This window comes from Mirounga angustirostris, unplaced genomic scaffold (genome assembly GCF_029215605.1).
Source record: "Mirounga angustirostris isolate CCGP_5_RB_7025 unplaced genomic scaffold, mMirAng1.0.hap1 SCAF_6, whole genome shotgun sequence".
NCBI classification, from domain to species: domain Eukaryota; kingdom Metazoa; phylum Chordata; class Mammalia; order Carnivora; family Phocidae; genus Mirounga; species Mirounga angustirostris.
Window position 1 is genome coordinate 99,714,047 of NW_026991714.1, and position 17,756 is coordinate 99,731,802.

The 17,756-nt window shown below is 56.6% G+C and overlaps 1 protein-coding gene across 5 annotated transcripts; it reads right to left on the reverse strand.

Moving 5' to 3' along the window:
* Nucleotides 1–4: 4 nt before the first annotated feature.
* On the reverse strand, nucleotides 5–16,095 carry AIFM2 (apoptosis inducing factor mitochondria associated 2). 5 transcript variants are annotated; one of them, XM_045877985.3, is made up of 11 exons: nucleotides 15,952–16,065; nucleotides 9,701–9,771; nucleotides 8,856–9,049; nucleotides 8,383–8,498; nucleotides 6,744–6,863; nucleotides 5,929–6,021; nucleotides 4,303–4,411; nucleotides 3,230–3,382; nucleotides 1,880–2,080; nucleotides 1,541–1,715; nucleotides 5–257 (listed from the first exon to the last, which is right to left on the reverse strand). In XM_045877985.3, exons 3-10 carry the CDS (start codon nucleotides 9,031–9,033, stop codon nucleotides 1,564–1,566), a joined length of 1,122 nt encoding a protein of 373 aa, XP_045733941.1. In that variant the 5' UTR covers nucleotides 9,034–9,049; nucleotides 9,701–9,771; nucleotides 15,952–16,065; the 3' UTR covers nucleotides 5–257; nucleotides 1,541–1,563. The 5 variants fall into 5 exon arrangements, with proteins under 5 accessions (XP_045733941.1, XP_045733938.1, XP_045733936.1 ...); XM_045877982.3 differs by lacking the exon at nucleotides 9,701–9,771 and having other exon boundaries at nucleotides 8,856–9,046; nucleotides 15,952–16,095; XM_045877980.3 differs by lacking the exon at nucleotides 9,701–9,771 and having other exon boundaries at nucleotides 15,952–16,087.
* Between the last annotated feature and the right edge of the window lie 1,661 nt (nucleotides 16,096–17,756).

Sequence of the window (17,756 nt, forward strand, 5' to 3'; positions counted from 1 at the left end):
TGTCTTTTCTTACAACACCATAGTCTTTTATTGCAACATTTTCCTCAGTTTAGAAAACTGTGTCCCCACGAGTGGACACTTGTAAAATGTTATAAACAGAACAAGACCTGTCACACACAGGCTGAGACGCCCACCCTGCTAGGCCCCAGGTCAGACAGCACGGGATGGTCTGTGCTCTTGCTTCCAGAAGGGGAGCCTGGTTGGCCTTGGTCCACAGGAAGGGAGTCCTGGGTGAAGCCTCCGGCAGGGCAGCCATCCTACGGGAGAGAGGCACAGGTCTCACATAGGCCTAGGGAACAAATGGAACTGACCTGGACCACAGCCCAGGCAGGGAGGACTGAGAACCCCAGTGAGGCGGGGGTCCCAGGACTCTGGCCAAGGACCCAGAGGTCACCATCAAAAGTGAGCAGGGCCTGCATTTATTCGGATGAAATCACCAACCACTTCCACTATGGAGATTTAACCTATGTCTTCCAAAATAGACTCCCTCCGATGGAAGTCCTCTCCCAGATAGAGTCATTTATGTACCTAAACACAGACAGTGGCAGGCTGGGCCCCCCCAAGTGTCCCTGGGGTTGGCCAGGAAACCAGAAGCGCAGAACCCCAGAGGTTCCCACAGGGTCCCCCGCCCCCAGCATCAGCTGGAGTTTTGTCCCTTACAAAATCGGCTGAGACAGCAGCCTAGAAGCACACAGGGGTTCACCGGGAAGCCCCCCTCTGCTCCCTGAATGTGAGCCCAATGGCAACCCACCCAAGGGTCCTGTTAGCTCAGCTGCCTCTCCTTAACTTCTCCAGCGGCTGGCAGGCAGGCCAGGCTTCAGTCTTAACCCACTAGCTTTGTAAAAACTCACTCTCGGTTAGGACGGGCTAACTGGGAGGGGAGTCTATCTAATTCTTCCTTCTTAAATGTAACCTATGGTATATAATCAGGACCTAGAAAAGGAAATATAGAAAGTCTTGTGAAAATGAAAGACTGTAGGGACTAAAAGTTTGAAATTAGGCTCCTATTAACAACCTGAGTATTGCAGAATGCATGAGCTTTCCCTCCCAGGATGGGACGGGAGAGGCTCAGGATGCAGGCCATTTCTACCCCAGCTCCCCTTCCTTAGCTGGTCTCACCGTGCATGCTCCCCTTCCTGCCCTAACAGACAACATGCCAGCCACCAGAAGACTCTGCTCTCTCCTGCTCTGAGAGCCCTGAACCCCAACACATGTGCATGCCCACACATGCGCACACACACAAACATGCACGCACACGCACGAGGAGCCTGGGGTAGAGAAGGCCGCTATACCCTCCCCAGGACCAAGTGAACCCTCAGCCAGCACAGCTGCAGGCCAAACTCTCCAAACCCAGAAAGAATCCTCTAGGAGGTGTCTTTTTTCCAATGGCTCTCTCTCTCCCTCTCCCGGTTTTGGCTTTCTGTAAGTTGTGTGTCTGATCAGTACATCCCTGGTGTCTTACTCCAGGAAAAGGGCGTCTGCCCTTTGGCATTCATCAGGCGGGTACCACCCGTCAAGCACTCTGTCCCCCCAGCAGTACCTTGTCTCCCGCCCCGCTCCAGCTCAAGGTGGAGACTGCCGCATGGTCTTCCAGCTTGAGGAGACGAACAGGTCCCGGCTCTTGGCCAGCCGAACCATGAGCCGCCCCACGTAGAAGCCACTGATCTGGCCCACGCCGTCGTTTCTCCCCATGGCCAGGAGGAACGTCAGCGCCCCTGTGGAGCAGACACGTGCGCACAAATCAGACCCCCGCTCGCCATCCGTGGGCCTGCAAGTCCCAGGGCCCAAACCCTCCCGGGGCCTCCTGTGTGAGGACAGGGAAATGCGTAAGACTTTCGGGGAGACAGGCGAGGCCCTGAGGTACGCGGGGCTTCCTTACCTGGCTTGTAGGCCTTGAGGGGCCTCTGCTTCATGGAGTTGACGATGTTGGCCACGGCAACGCCGGCATGCAGGCCGGCGTGATAGGCCATCTTGGGCTCCTTCACGTCTGCACAGTCGCCGATGGCGTAGACGTGGCTGCAGCCCTCCACCTGGAGATGCTCGTTCACTCGGAGCGCGCCATTGCTGGCCAGGTGACTCTCTGCCGGGCAAAGCCAACCCAGAAACCCCGTCACGTGGCCGGGAGAACACGGAGAAGACACCCGTCTGGGGCTGGGTAAGCCACCCTCCAAAGGCACAGCTCCAGAGGCACACATCCACCTCATTTAGTTCTGCCTCAGTCCCCACCTCAGAACTCTTCCTGCAAAGTCAAGGTGACTGTTCCGGGATGGAAACCGGTAGCACGTGCCGTTTTCTACAACACGCACGACCCTGTAAAGTCACTGCCTGACAGGGACTGTGCTGCGCCGCTGCCAAGTCTTGAATTTCCCTTTGAACAGGGAGCAGGTTTTTTAAGTCAATGCAGGGCTCTAGTAAATGATAAACTTTTTAAGGGACTTAAAAGAATTATTTTTGAAAATATAACATTAAGACAAAGGGGTGTAAAATTCTGGGATCTCTGGCCATTATAGGCGCTCGATCCCACCCCCACGCACGGCCTGGACTAGCTTCCTTCTTCTGGGACCCGCCAGTTCTTTCCCGCAGGACCCACACAGGTGCTCCTCGTCCAGGAGGGTGCTACGGAGTAAACGATAGCGACCTGGGGACACAGCAATCATGGGGCCTGAGGAAGAGTCACAGAGTCTCCAGCTCACCCACGGAGGCCAGGACTCCGCCCCCCGCCCCCAGCCTCCAGTTAGCTGGGGAGTTCACTATTGAACCTGAGGCCACATTATTTCCTCTACTCCCCAAATGGTCATTCCAAGCTCAGTGGCCAAAGGTCTGGATCAGGGTCTGGGGAGAAAAGCACACCTGTGAATAAACAGTAAAAAGCCTGACTCAGGAATTTTGTCTCCTTCATGTTCACAAAAAGTGAAACAATTTATCTTTCCTTCGCTCTGAAACCTGTTCCCAGCTCTCACCACGAGGGGGCGGGCTCCGATTTTTGAAAGACTGGTCACTTGGGCCACCTTGGCCTAAGTCATGGCCAAAATGCAGGAAGGCATAGCAAGAGTCGACCCAGGCCTGAATGTAAAGTTTGATGTCACCATTCAGAAGAGACCTGAGCTGTTGGGAAGGAGCAGGGAGGAAGGCAGGGCAACGCTGATTCCAGCGGAGAGAGGCCTGCAGGGCCTGCGGCGGCCGCACAGTAAGGAGGCGGCCTGGGGAGCGGGCCCTGGCTCCTGCTTACCGAATGCACTGTAGTAGGCCGAGCTGTTGATCTTAATACCGTTGCAGACGATCACCAAGTTGGTGGCCACCTCTGTGCCTTTGTCCGTGTGCACCTGGATGCACTCTCGATACTCATTAAAAGGCAGATCCTCCAGGTTGCTCACCCGCTCACCTGTCAAGTGAGATCCATGAGCGGGAGGCCGGCAGGGGTGGGCACAGCATCAAGGGGCCCAACAAAGCGATCCTTCCCTCCTGCCTTCCTCCCCGCCCCTCTGCCAGTCCACCCTGCTGCCCCAAGAAGCACAAGGTGGCCATCCGACCCCCACAGAGGATCCAAAGGGAGGAAAGTCCCCAGAAGCAGTGTGGGAAAGTGAAGCTGGATTTCTCAAGAAGTTCTGGGAAAAGCAATTTGAAGGGGACTTCAACCACACATCCTGGAATGTCAGCCACACCACCCTAACCAGGCAGCAAGACCCTCCAGGTGCACCGCCGACTAAGGGGAAAGCAAGAAAAGTCCAGAAGCTCGCCCACACTCTGCACTGCCCCAGAGTAAAGGTGGTCCCAGTATTGCACGGCCAGGTACAAGGAGACCAAGAGCCGGGAGGGGTCTGCACAGAGCAGACACGTCACCCCTCCCTGTGGAAAGCGCAGAGGCTGAGCCCCGCGAAGTGTGCCGGTCAAGGCACCAGGGTTAGGGACCCACTGTCTAGACAAGCTGGGTGGTGCTCTCCCCTCCTGCTCTCCACAAAGCTCACACTCCTCAAACAAAAAATACAAACCAAAAAAGAAAAAAAAGCCCAGTCTACCACAGAGACGTCATAATTCAGGTCAAATCCTTGAGGTGATTTTTTTAAAGCACTCAGCGAAGTGGTCCCACCTCCGCCGGACAGTGTGCCGCCTCCTGGCCTGGGGGTGCCGTGAGTACCAGGGCCTCTGCCCAGTCTGCAGACAGGCACACCCCCCAGCTGGACAAGGCTCAAATGCTCAAGCCCAGGACCCAGAGGGCCCTCGAGCTGGGGCAGTGAGCCTCTGAGCCCGATCTCGCTGGGCCAGGGGGAGGGGTAGGCAGGGGGGCGGGGGGGGGGCACGTACTCAGCAGCAGCTGCACGCCTTTCTGGAGCAGGATCTCCTTCGCTTCCTGCCGGACGCAGGGCAGGATCTCCTTGTCGGCAAGGGCCACTTGGGAGTGGATGAGAGTGACCTGGACAAGCGACCACGGGGCAGAGAAGGAGCCACTGAGTCTTACAAAGAGAGGCTCACAAACGCGTCGGTCTCTCTCCCCCACCTCCTCCCCACCCACCGGTTTACTGAGGCCCCAGAGAAGTCATCTGCCCAATGCCGGAACCAGGTAAGGCGAGCTGGGCTGGAGCCCACATCTGGTCAGAGACTGTCTCAGAAGGAGCCAGCGCTCCACAGTCCACAGCCACCCACCCCAGAGCCGCGGGGGGATTATTTCCAAGCATCTCGGGCACTGATGATTACAGTCTATACATAAGCCATGGCCATTCTGGCCGCAAGTCAGGCTGGCGTTCACATTACGGCCAGCTCTAACACTGGCACTCCCAGCACGTCTCCTTGCCGTCTGGGTTAGCACCGGGAAGCGGGGGCAGCCTGGCACGAGGCTCAAAGCTCGGGCTTTAAAGCCAGACTGTCGGAGCTAAAGTCTCCTCTCAGATACTCACTCGGACACCCCCCAAAGAGTCCGTCAAACAGGGATCCAGTGCCACCCACAGGCAATTAGGCAATTTGTGGCGATAAATTGAGAAAACATGTAGAAAGCACCTAACTCAGCACATACTGAGTCCTGAATGAAGGGTGGACACTATTACTTGTATCTGTCCATAGATATATGCAAGTCCTACTGAGTGGCTTACAACTTCAGCCTGGTCTTCACCCCATACACCCAAATTTAAAAACTTTTACATCAATTACTCATAATAATGTCCAATACTTTGTCAGAGAACAGCCATATAATTAAATTAGCCCACACTGATCTTTTCAAAACCAATCTGCCTTTCCCTCGGGAGAAAGAACCAGACACGGTGTCCATGGGGTTCTCAGAAGCCGGTCTAGCATCAGCTGCAAGCAAGCTCTTGCCTCAAGGACCCATAATTACCGCTCATTACTCGGCCCTCTGCCGAGCCTCTACCTCCTGTGGATGGCCTCTTTCTCTCCAGGGCTCTGGGCAGGTCCTCCATCCCCCCATCATTCAAGGGGCGCTCCTGCCACGGGCGCTGGCCAGTCCTTCCCCCGCACGGGCAGTGAGGGGGCTGCACGGCAGGGACCCCCCTGCAGCTACTCAGGCCAAGGGCTACCGTCTTGTGAAGACCAAAAGGCCGCCGCTTGCCCCAGACAAAACGCCACCTGCGGGTGTCTCTGACCAGGCCAGCTGCCACCAAACAGAGGGAATCAAAGTCTATGTTTATGTCTCAAGAAGCTGAACACCGCAGGGGACGCGAGCTCACCTTCTGTAAGGTAGCCCTCCTGGGCTCACTGCCCCTGGTTGGACCGGAGGGCAGGCCCCCTCCCTGAATGAGGACCGGCCCCAGCTCTGCGGGACATCAGGGGACTCCCCACTGCAGAGAGTGGGGCCCCGGAAGCACACGATCCCACTCCGCGATCGTGGAGCGCCGCCGCCCGGGCCCCAAGCCAATCCCCCATGCTCCTTGCACAGAGACGCCGGGCTCTGGGAGTCCAAAGGCAAGGCCGTGTGCCCACCTCCTTCTCGGGGAATTCGGTCTTAACCTCCGCTGCCATCTCCACTCCGGCAGAGCCGCCTCCCACCACCACCACCGACTGTGAGCGCTGGACCTGGAGCGGAAGGAAGCGTGAAACGCACCCTCAGACCCAGCCTGTCCTGTGGCTCGGCCAGGGTGGGGGCTCCTTGGCCAAAGAAGAGTCCCGATTTGGGGTCCAAACGTGCTTCCTCGGGGCCAGGTCATGCTGGGCGTCTCCCAGCATGTTCTCGCTTGCCCACCATTCCACCATTCAGGTGACCACGGCCCAGGTCTGTCTGAGTTCATAGCCAGGATCCTAACCTCCACACTCACATCCGTTCATGACGGTGCAAGAGGCTCCCCAGGCTTCTCAGAAGCTTGGCAGGGTGGGCAGGACCTGGCCATAGTCACGCAGCTGCACTCGCCGTGGGATCCTTCTCTGGGGCTCCACTCCCCATCTTTCAGCAGTGCCAGACCCTGCCCACCCCTCACTGAAAACTGCTTGAGGTCACGGATCCACGCCCGCTCCGTAAAACACAAAGGCCTGTGCAAACAGGACCCCAAGAGAGACAAGTCAGGGATACACCAGTCACTACATGAGGCCTGGGGTGCTCCTATCCAGACTTCGAGGAGAGACAAAGGTCCCCACCAGGGAGTCTCTTCCTACTAACTCTCCATCTCCATGGCTGCGCCCGGGGGTCTCCTTGCTGCCGCCCCACATGTCCCCATAGCGGTTCCCCTCTCGCGGGGCCCCGCCTGACCCTCGCGGCCCACCCCATCCCCCACCCCCCACCCCCAGGCCAAGAGGCCGCTCACCTGCTTCACCATGTCCTCGTAGGCCTGGATAGCAGCCTCCCGGCTGGAAACCTGATTAAACTTGCCCGGAAAGAGCCCGGTGCTGCCAGTGGCCAGGATAAGGTGTGAGAAGGACAGGGCCTGTGGGGGGCGGGAGAAAGGAGGTGAGGGCAGGCTTGGGCTTCTGCCTGCGATCGGGCCCACCGGGCAAGCAGCACCAGCGGGGGAGAGGCCTGGGCACACCGCGGCCACCCTCCTCTGAAAGGAGCAAAACCATCATGCTGAGCAGGCCAAGAGGAAGCACTAGAACCCGGGCCATACCTAAGGGAGCAGCGCGCCCGTCCTGCCGGGGCCGCCACACGCAGGACTGGGAGGGGTGTGCTTCCACGGCGGCGGGCAGGCCGGGCAGGGCAGGCTGCAGTGCGGACAGCAGAACTCTTAGCCTCCTGTGTGCGGTCCGTTAGGAACCTCCTAGGTATTTCCCAAGAAACTTCCCCTGCTCCCACAAAAAAAGGGAGGGAGGAAGGGAGGGAGGGAAATTCTGTTTGGAGCCTAAATATAGAAAGTTGGCAAAATCAGCACTGCTTTGGTGGGAGGGGGAGCGGAGGGGCTGTAGGCCTTCAGCCCCTTCTCCGTGGGGGCCCAAGATGCCCTCATGATCCCTCCTAGGGCTCTGGAAAGCACTGCCCAAAGCACAGGACAAGGAGACTCGGTCATCTTTCCAACTGAGAGATTCCTCAGCCCTAAAACTAATTCAAGGAAGACAGATTCGCACGAAGTCACTGAGGACAGAAATTGTGTCCCCTAGGGCCAGGCTGGAGGCGGCCCTTACCATGATATATGGCAGCTCCCTGATGGATCCCCAGTCACTGCAGGGGTATGCCAGGCTCTGGGCTCTTCCCAGGGCTGGGGAATGCCGAGATGAGTGAAAGCCTCTCTGCCCCAGTGAGCTCCCAGTCCAGGGGATGTGGGATCATGTGTGCGCCTAGCCTTTGATTCCACATAGCAGGGAGGGCCCCCACAGGCCGGCGGGGCTGGGGCCTGGTCTGGGACACTAGCTTTCAGAGTGTAGACTCTGGGGTGAAACTGTCTGGGTTCAAATCCTGGCTGAGTCTCTTACCAGCTGTGGGATCTTCAGCAAGCCATTTAACCTCTCTGTAAAAAGGCTATACCACCTCCCCCACGGAGTCATGGTGGGCATGAAATGAAACTAAGTAAGGCTTGGGGTGCCTGCATGGCTCAGTCATTGGGCGTCTGCCTTCAGCTCAGGTCATGATCTCAGGGTCCTGGGATTGAGCCCCTCATCGGGCTCCCTGCTTGGTGGGAAGCCTGCTTCTCCCTCTCCCACTCCCCCTGCTTGTGTTCCCTCTCTCGCTGTGTCTTTCTCTGTCAAATAAATAATTAAAATCTTTAAAAGAAAAAAGAAAGAAAGAAACTAAGTAAGGCTAAGACAGTGCCTGGCGTATAGGAAAGGCTCAGGAAAAGTCTGCTAGGGCCAGGCCTTTGCTTATGAGGAATCTGCTATCCGGCCAGCACCATGTGGGGGCTATTGATGACTCTCCACCCTTGAGAACATCCAGGTCTCATCCCACCGGCAGCTGCGGCCCCCTGGGGCCTCCTGAAGCCAGCTGAGGATCAGGTCAGCCCCCACCATGCTCACCTCACCATCCTCGAGCAGCACCGTCTGATTCTGCAGGTCTATCTCTATGACCAGCCCCTGCCGGAAGTTTTCCTTGAAGGTCACGGAGTAGGAAATGAATGTCTTTTTGGCAAACCCTGGGGAATGGGTGCAGAGGAGGTCAGAGAGTAAAACTGGGCTGCCTGCGGGAAGCCAGAATAACTCAAAACCTTTCCTGAGGGGTAACCTTGGCCAAAGAGCTGAGCCAGTGGTATTGTGGACATACCACCGCCCCCGACAGCGCCCGCCTGGGCCTCACCAGGTCCCCGGAAGCTCCAGCTCTTACTTCTACAGCCTTGATACGGTAGCTGCTTAAGGCCAGCGACCTAAAGAATCTCCAGAATTTCTCTAAAGGTGGAATTTAGGCCTTGCCCTAAGTGGCAAAAACCACCCCCACACCCACAGTGGTGACAAGACTACTCTCACAAAGAAAGCCCCAGAAGAGAGTCCATTACCACTTTCCACGGAGGCCCGGAGGGCTGCCACATTGTGATGGAAGCAGTCCTTCATGTCCACCAGCATGAAGGGGATGTTCAGAGCCTGCAGCTGGCTGGCAGCAGCTATCCCACCAAAGCCCCCACCCACGATCACCACGCGCACAGCTCCCACGTCCACGGACACCTGGGACCCCATCTCGAACCAGGCACTGCTGGGATAGGAGAAACCACATCAGAATCAGGGGGCTCAGGTGCTGGGCGGGGGCGGGGGGGACACAGCAAGAGAGGCCTCAAATGACAAGACTTGATCTTTTAATTTATTATTTATTTTTATTTTTTGTAAACTCTACACCCAACGTGGGGCTCAAACTCATAACCCCAAGATCAGGAGTCACATTCTACTGACTGAGCCAGCCAGGTGCCTCATGACTTAATCTTTTAAATTATATAACTGTCTATTAAGGAAATTCCAATTTTGTAATGTGTGAATTAAATTCCAAAGGAACAAGGTGTACCCTAATTCTACCCCATTGCCCAACCACCAGTTCCCTTTTCGGAGGCATCCGCGATTACCCCGTGTACATGAATCCCTCCAGATAGTCTGTGCACCTACAATGTTACTTTTTGCACACATCAAACAAATTGTTGTGTATTTTTTTCATTCAATATATTTGTTCCCTCGACAACGTGCATTAACTGGGTTCCTGCTTTCTGGCATGCTCTGTGCCGTGGACATGCCGTAATCACGGACGGACAGAGATGCGGTCTCTGCCGGTATAAAGGCAGGACCTGCAGGCTCGCGGGGCCGGGTGGCCGAGGCTGATGATGGGAGCTGTGCAGTAACAAGAGGCAGGGGTGCGTACCGGTGGGGAACCAGCAGGCACACTGGGCAGACACTGGACTCCGCCCGGTGCGCAGACCACCACCTTGAGCCCTAGGTTGAAGGAGATCAATTAGCAGGTTATGCCGAGCAACCCGCAAAACAGGATGTGGTACGATGAACGTCATGACAGTAGGGTGGGGAAGAGGGGCCTGCGGTGGGCAGGTCAGTCCGCTGAGCATTCCTGGGATAGGGGAGGTGCACCTGAGCCACGTCCCCCAGGAGAGGGGGGAGAAAGCAATGTCTGCCGGTAAGAAAGAAGGTGGGGGAGAAGCACTGATCACGCAGGTTCCAGTCAGAGGGAGTGGGGTGCCGGGTCCTACCTGATGCCTGCAACAGGGGAGTGGTCACCTGCAAGAGCGTCTGCAGAGGCCAGAAGCCAGATCTGCAGACCAAGTGTGCCCCAGGCTCATGCTCACACGGGGACTGCGGCAGCCTGACCAGTTCCTGGCAAACTGAGAACCAACTTTGGTTGAACCCCTAAGGAGCTAAAATTCGAGAACCACTGCCTGGCCCCGAACTGGACACTGAAGGATGGCTGAGGCAGAGGACAGCATTGGGCTGGGTCACTAGACGCTGAACTGCTGAGCACAAAGGAAAAAGACAGGAGCAGTTTGCCTGTGCTTTCCTAGCTAGTCTGGGAGGCTGCCCACCACCAGGCTCAGCCTCCCGAGGGCCTGGGTCATCTGGTACATCCCAGACTCTGCCTCTAGGGAGGGCGGAGGGGCTGGCCCGGGGCTGCAGCGAAGGGCCCTGTCCCCAGCCCAGCTTAGCCCCAGAGAAGGTCACTCATGGTGCAGGCCTCAGGGCTCGCTGGGGTGGGAGCCCCGCTGCCTGAGGAGCTGAGACCCTGAGAGCATCCTGCGGAGAGATGCTGGCTCAAGGGCAACAGGCAATCAAACCTCCTCCTGGCCTGTGCCAGGCTTCAGGGAGAGGCAGGAATAATCCAGGCTGCCGGAGAGCAATGCTAAGGAAAGAAACAAAAGCTTCCCCTGCACAGAAAGCAGCAAGAGAAGCTGATAGCTGCTGTGGGCTTCAGGGAGGGGATGTTCAGGGCGAGGGGCAGGGATGCAGAGAGGGGGAGGGCAAGGAAATAAGAAATTGAACTTAAACTTTTTTTTTTAATTTTACTTATTTAGGGGCGCCTGGGTGGCTCAGTTGGTTAAGTGTTCGCCCTCAGCTCAGGTCATGATCTCAGGGTCCTGGGATGGAGCCCCGCATTGGGGCTCCCTGCTCAGTGGGGAGCCTGCTTCTCCCTCTCCCTCCCTCCGCTCGTGCTCGCTTGCTCTCTCTTGCTCACTCTCTCTCTCAAATAAATAATAAATAAAATATTTAAAAAAAAAAGGATTTTACTTATTTATTTGAGGGAGAGTGAGAGAAAGAGAACACAGAGGGAGAGAGCAGAAAAGGAGAGGGACAAGCAGACACCCCTCCCCGCTGAGCAGGGAGACCAACACAGGGCTCAATCCCAGGACCCCGAGATCATGACCTGGGCCAAAGGCAGACGCTTAACCGACTAAATCACCCAGGTGCCCCAGAAATTGAACCCCAACCTGGAAGGTCAACCTTGAAGGACAGACAGCATGTTCCAGTCCATCTGGGACCCTCTCAGACAGCACTACAGGGAAGGGAAGGCTACTACTCTGTTCTATATCATCTGTGTGGCCTGGGGCACAACGCTTCCCCTCTCTGGACCACGATTTACCCCCTGTAATGGGGGGGGACACACTGAGATGTCCTTGCACACGTAAGTTTCCAGGACATGGTGACCCCCCAAGGTGGCCCCCAGATCTTCCCCCACTTACAGAGGCAGCTTATGGACCTCCAGGAACCGTTCTCATTGGTATTCAAAGACCCACTGTTTCTGGGCGCCTGGGTGGCTCAGTTGGTTAGGCGACTGCCTTCGGCTCAGGTCATGATCCTGGAGTCCCGGGATCGAGTCCCGCATCGGGCTCCCTGCTTGGCGGGGAGTCTGCTTCTCCTTCTGACCCTCCCCCCTCTCATGCTCTCTCTCTATCTCATTCTCTCTCTCAAATAAATAAATAAAATCTTAAAAAAAAAAAAAAAAAGACCCACTGTTTCATTTCTCCCCTGGGGGAGAGAGAACCTGGGGATGGGGCAGGGTGGAGGGGGTGGAGATTTGGCAGAGGAAATTAGAAGAGATTTAACTTTGTTTCTCATTAGCTAAATGGTCCCCAGTTCATTGAGGCTTGTACATTCTACCCATTTTACAAATGAGGAAACTGAGTCCTCAGCAGGGCTCTGACCAAGACAAGTCCCCAGGAGTGCCACTTTCACGGCTCCAGGCCTTCAGAAAGGTAGTCCAGAGCTGGTCCCCTGAGTGTTCATCAGGCTGAATCTGCCAATTGGGCCAGAAAGAGAATATTTCCTGGGGCCAGGACCCAAGGGGGCCTAGGGACCCAGCCAGAAGTCAGGAGAGGACCCCAGGAGCTGAGCAGAGCCTGTGAATGTGGAGGGCTATGGAAGAGGTGCATTTCACCTGCCCCCTTCAACACACGCCTCTGTGCTAGCAGCCTGAAAGGAGGTTGGGGAGAACCCAGAGAACTCTGTTTCCAAGTTGGCTGGGCACGGGCACTAGAGAGGATACACAGCTTGCTGGGGAGACAGGGTCCACCATGGGTCAGGTCACACCAGACTACCAGGGCAGCTCAAGGAGGAGCCCTGAAAAAGAGTGGAACCAGGGGCCTTCACCACTGAAGGCAAAGCTTAGGCCATAAAATCCAGTGGCAGGAAGGGAGGGGTTGGGAGTTCAGGGAATGAGGTGGGGAGGCCAGGAGGGCAGGTGGCAGGGGCCAGCAGACCCATGTCACACTGCCAGGCCTATTCTCAGGCCTACCCCCAGGCCGTAACCACCAGGGTCTCCTTCCCAGTGAAGAAAGCCCCACGACCCCAGCATAGGCCTGACGGACAGTGGGTTGGCCAAAGGAGTTGAATCCCTGCTCCCTCAGCCCCCAGGGATCATCAGCTGGCTTCCCCAAAGTGCTAACCCTGGCCTCAGCTAACCCCTCCATGAAAGCAAACTGCTTCTCCGGACTCCCAGTGGCGGGACTGGGGCCTGAGGGCAGAGCCAGGCCCCTAAGGGGCTACCATAGCTGGGCCAGGGGAGGGGAGGTGCTTTTACACTCCAAGCTGCCTGAGGCCTCTCCTGGAATCTGTCCCTCTCTCCCCTCTACTAGCCTCTGAGGCTCCCACTTGGGGAATGGGGGCTGGCAGCTCTCCAGCCCATTCCACCCTTCCTTCTCAGCAGCCTCCCCTGCCCAAGGCTCTTGGACACACCAACGCTCCCTTGGCTTTTCCAGTGCCAAGTCTTGCCTGGCCCTGAGGACAGCCAGACTCTGCTAGGCCACAACTACTTGGGGACACCGAATCCTGGGCTTAAGCCATAGACCTGCGTTCCCAGCTACATACCCTAAAGGCGCTCTCTGTCAAATAAATACACAAAATCTTAAAAAAAAAAAAAAAAGCCTAATCCCACTGTGTACAATCGGACACAGACACCCAGCTCCACAGACACATAGACACATAATGATTCCATCGGCTAGCATTCATTGTGCTTTTATCCATACCTCTGTGCTGAACAGCTGTGGATTTTTGTCCCCATCTTGGAAACCAGTTTAATAATTTGTCCAAGTTCCACCCTCAACACTCTGACCGGAACTGCACTCCAAACCAAAACGCTAATAGTGGTCACCAGGTGATATTTTTACTTTCCTCTTTAAGCTTTTGTTTTGTTTTGTTTTTGTATTGCTTGAAAATTTTTAACTGAGTATGTCCTTTTTATAGAAATAATAAAGGTTTAAAACCAGGGCAGGCCTCCTACCATCTATTTTTATAAGCTGAGATATTCCTATATTACACTAGTTGAAAGTATACAATCCAGCAGTTGCTAGTACATTCATAAAGTTGTGCAACCATCACCACAATCTAATCCCAGAACATGTTCATCACTCACCCAAAATAACCTCTTACATTAGCAATCACTCCCCGTGCCCTTCTCCCTCCAGTCCTTGGCAACCACTCATCTCTGTCTCTACAGATTCACCTGCTCCCTACCTTTTGCGTCTGGCCTCCTTCCCTTAGCATAACGTTTCCAAGATTCATCTAAACTGCAGCATATATCAGTATTCTTTCTTTCTTATAGCTAACATTCCATCGTATGGAGATACCACATTTTGTTTATCCATCCATCAGTTGGGTTGTTCCCACCTTTTGGCTGTTATGAATAATGCTCCTATGAACATCTGTGTACAAGTTTTCGTGTGGACGTTTGTTTTTAATTCTCTTGAGTGTATACGCCTAGGTGTGGGATAGCTAGGTCCTATGGTAACTCTAGATTTAACTTCTTCAGGAACTGCCAGACCTGTCACCTGATTTTGAACTGAACATCAAGCCAGAGAGAGTGACCCCAGAGAATCTTAACTACATCAGTCTAGACTCAGAACGTTAGCATAAAAGAAGATCCAAGAGAACAAATCCTAATTGTCCAGCAACTCTTATGGAATGCTACCTTTGCCACCTCCCCAATACACACACACACACACACACACACACACAATCTGGTTTACACTTGTATTTTCTCAGTAAATCCTGTTTTCTCTGCCAAAGACACCAGCCTGACTCCAGGAGGGTTCTTCTCCAATAATACAAGCAAGGGCCTGTTAGGAACCTACTGAGAAGTGAGGAAGTTACATTTGTGCCAAAGCTGTTAAAAGGTCATGCCTCAGAAGACATAAGAACCATGTGGGCTCTAACCAAAGCGAGGACATGGCCCCAGCATTGCTTCACAGAGATGACAAATAAAACACGCAGTTTTTGAGTCATGACAGTTACACCAAGGGTAGATTTCCACAGCCATGCTTCCAAGTGGCTGTCTGAGTGAGGGGGCCACTGGAGTGTGACTCACCCTGAACGTCCCCTCGCCATCTTGGGGAGGGGGAGGGACAGGCAGCCACACTCACGGGTCAGGGAAGAGGGGGGCAGGCTGAGAGTTGGCATTCCATGGCCAGCCCTCCAGGGGATGCACACTGAATATACCCCAAAAAAGACTGATTTCTGAAGGAAGACAAAGCCTGAAGAGGGAGCCGCTCTGGGCAGATTCATTCAGGTGGCACATACACACTCACAGGGAAAACCAAGACCCTGGAACTTGGACACTCTACTGGGAGCAAGTCACTTGTGGTTCCCTCAACACCCTGACAAGAGTCTGCTCCCCACCTGTGTCTGGACCCTGGCTTTCTTATCTCACCACCAAAGACCAGTCTGGCCCTGGAGGACAGCGGCTCAGGCCAGCTCCACCCGGTACCCGCTAAGTAGTCCTGAACAAGACCAGGCCCAAGTCTCCTCCCTGAGGTGGAAGCCCTCCAGATGCTGGCTTCGGCCCAGTGCTCCTTGGAGGGCTCCTCTCTAGGAGCAAGGGTGAGGGCAGGGCGGCCTGAGAGTCTGGGGTGCTAGAGTGGTCATGCACACTTATACACACCAGCCTGAGCAGGCCTCCCTGATATTTTACTTATTTTACCTGCTGGCCTTCGAACCCAAGGTACGAGCTAGCTGCCACACCTGAAAGCCCTTTCCCAAACTGTCTGACCCTCTGCCCTGTGCCCGGCCCTCGGAGGGATCATCAGCTCCCCAGGGCCTCTCCCCTTCCCACCCTGACTGTACATCCAAAGGTCAGAGGGGCTCTTCCTGGAGGGGAAAGGCAGGTGTGTTTACTGGGGGGGGGGGGGGGAGGGGGGGAAGCGCCCCACATCAGCCACTAGAAGCAGCTCCGGGTGGACTTCAGGCTTCCTGGCCTTCCCCAGCCCCGCCAGAGTTAGTTCAGGACCACTGGCCTTGGTCCCCTTGGAACCTGGGGCTGCATGGGGAGAGAAGCGGACCTCCTAGCGCACCCGAGTCGGTGGGCACTCGGGTAAGCCCAGGTATTGCCCCCCTACAAACGGGGGCTTTCCTCCTGCCCGGTAACACTAGTTTCCACCCAGGGGTGACCCTCGAGCACTCCCAGGGTGGGGGCGTGAGGGAGGGGCCGCCCGTCTTACCCGGGATGACTTCGCGAAAGTTTCGAGGGGCGGATGGGGAGGGGGCGAGTTTGCCCTACCCTCGCCGTGACTAAACCTCCCAGTTTTCGTGTGCTGGGGGAACTGGGGTGAAGCAGGCCTGGGCCCGGTTACCCCGCACGACCGCCCTCCTCCGCGAGGGCCCCAACGCCGGCGCACCGACCTCCGACGCCGTCCGCCGCGTCTTCCAGGCCCGGCGACACCCCTCCAGGCGTATGCGGGGCCGAGCGGGCGCAGGGACGCGGGGCCCCTAGAGCCCGCCCCGTGCGCCACCCCGCCGGGCCGCCCCCGCCCCGGCCGCTCCGCCCTCGCCGCGTGCCCCGGGCTCCTCCCGCCGGACGGGGGCGTGGCTCGGCGCGCGCCCGCCCCCCCGGCACCGCCCCCGGCAGCCCCAGAAGGCGCCTCGAGCACTGCGGCCGTGCACCCGACCCCCCGCCCCGGCACCGGCCCCCGGAGGGCGACCCGGACACTGCGGCCGGGCACACGACCCCCTCCCTCCCCGGCACCGCCCCCCGGAGGGCGCCCGGGGCACTGCGGCCGCGCACCTGCCCCGGCCGTCCCCGCCCGCGAGAGCCCTAGCAACCAGGAACGCCTTCCGGGTGCCTCCGGCTTCCGCCGCCTTTCGGCCAGGCCCCTCGGAAGCTGCGGGAGCTCGGCGCGGCCCCGGGGCACTGGCGGAGCCACCTCCGGCGGCGGATCACCGGCCTCCGGCTGCACGCATGTAAGTGCCAATCCGGGAGACCGCGCCGGGCACCCCGCTGTAAGCCGGCACTGTGCCGGGTGCGGGGGGAGGGCCGGGGGGCAGGATGGAGAGCCAAACAGGCGCGGGTCGCGGTGTCCAGTCCGGGGTAAACACACAAAACTTGTATCGCTAACCGCAGTACCAAAGACCGGGGTTGCGCAAAGGAAGCGTGCCAAGGCCCCTCTCCATGGATGAGAAGGGGTGGGCCCCGGGGAGGAGAGAGGCAGCTGTGCTCTGGGGCTGCAAAGACCCAGAGGCAGGACAAAGAGCTGAGAGGGGGCGTTGCAGAGGCGGCCACGGGACAGAGTGGCCCCGCGTGGACAGGGTGTGCAGACCCCCAGGCCCTGGTGGAGATTGGCTGTGTCATCCCCAGGGCAATGGGATGCTACTGCAGGGCTTTAGGCAGAAGAGTGACAGATCTGACTTATGTTCTCTAGCGAAAGGATGGGGAAGTGGCAGGGCTGCCTGAAATTGGGGAACTAGTTAGGAGGGCAGTCCTGGAGACAAAGGAGCTTGACTGGGATCTGGAGAGAAACGGACCGCTGCAAGCTACAACCCTGCAGTAGGATGTAGCCAATTTGGTGATGGATGAGCCATCTTCATCTATTTAATGCAAATATTAGCACCTACCCTAAGAGTTGTGGAAAAGATCCCATGAGATCATCTATGTGAAGTGTTTAGCTTGGTGCCTGGCCCACAGCAGCAACCCCCACACAGCAGCCCTTTCTTACAGCTGTTTCATGTGGGCACATAGCCTGCCCAAGGCTACACAGTGTGTCAGCAACTTCAGGCTCCCAGCCCAACGCTCTTTCGAGTACTGCCCTCCATCTTCTCGGTTTTCACAAATATTCACAGCAGTGTGAACTGTTCTGTACCTTTTCCAAAACCTGTGGCCAAGGACCTTGTATCCCCTGGTATACCCCTGGTAAGGGGAGGGTTGTGATCAATGCCACCTAGAAGACGTTGGTGCCCAGAACCATCCTGAGCTGGAGGGAAGCTGGTGTCCTCCGGTAAGTGCCCTACTCACGTTATCAGCCCACACAGTCCAGGCTTCTTTGGAATCCTTGCCTCTACTACTATCCCGGCTGGCATCCTGCCCCCTGAATTTGGGCCAAAGAAGGGGATTCAATCAGAGGTATGGGAGTCTCTACCTCCTTCTCTCTGCCCCTGGGGCCACAGGAAAGCAACCCCTCGGAGGGCTCATGCCTTCAAGGAACCTTCAGAGA

Coding starts and splice junctions, on each gene's coding strand:
- AIFM2 (XM_045877982.3), bottom strand. CDS start 9,033: ATGGGGTCCCAGGTGTCCGTGGACGTGGGAGCTGTGCGCGTGGTGATC. Junction 6,864..8,382: donor TGCTGCTCGAGGATGGTGAG/GTGAGCATGGTG, acceptor CGCCCCCCACAG/GCCCTGTCCTTCTCACACCT. Junction 1,716..1,879: donor CCTCAAGGCCTACAAGCCAG/GTAAGGAAGCCC, acceptor TCTGCTCCACAG/GGGCGCTGACGTTCCTCCTG.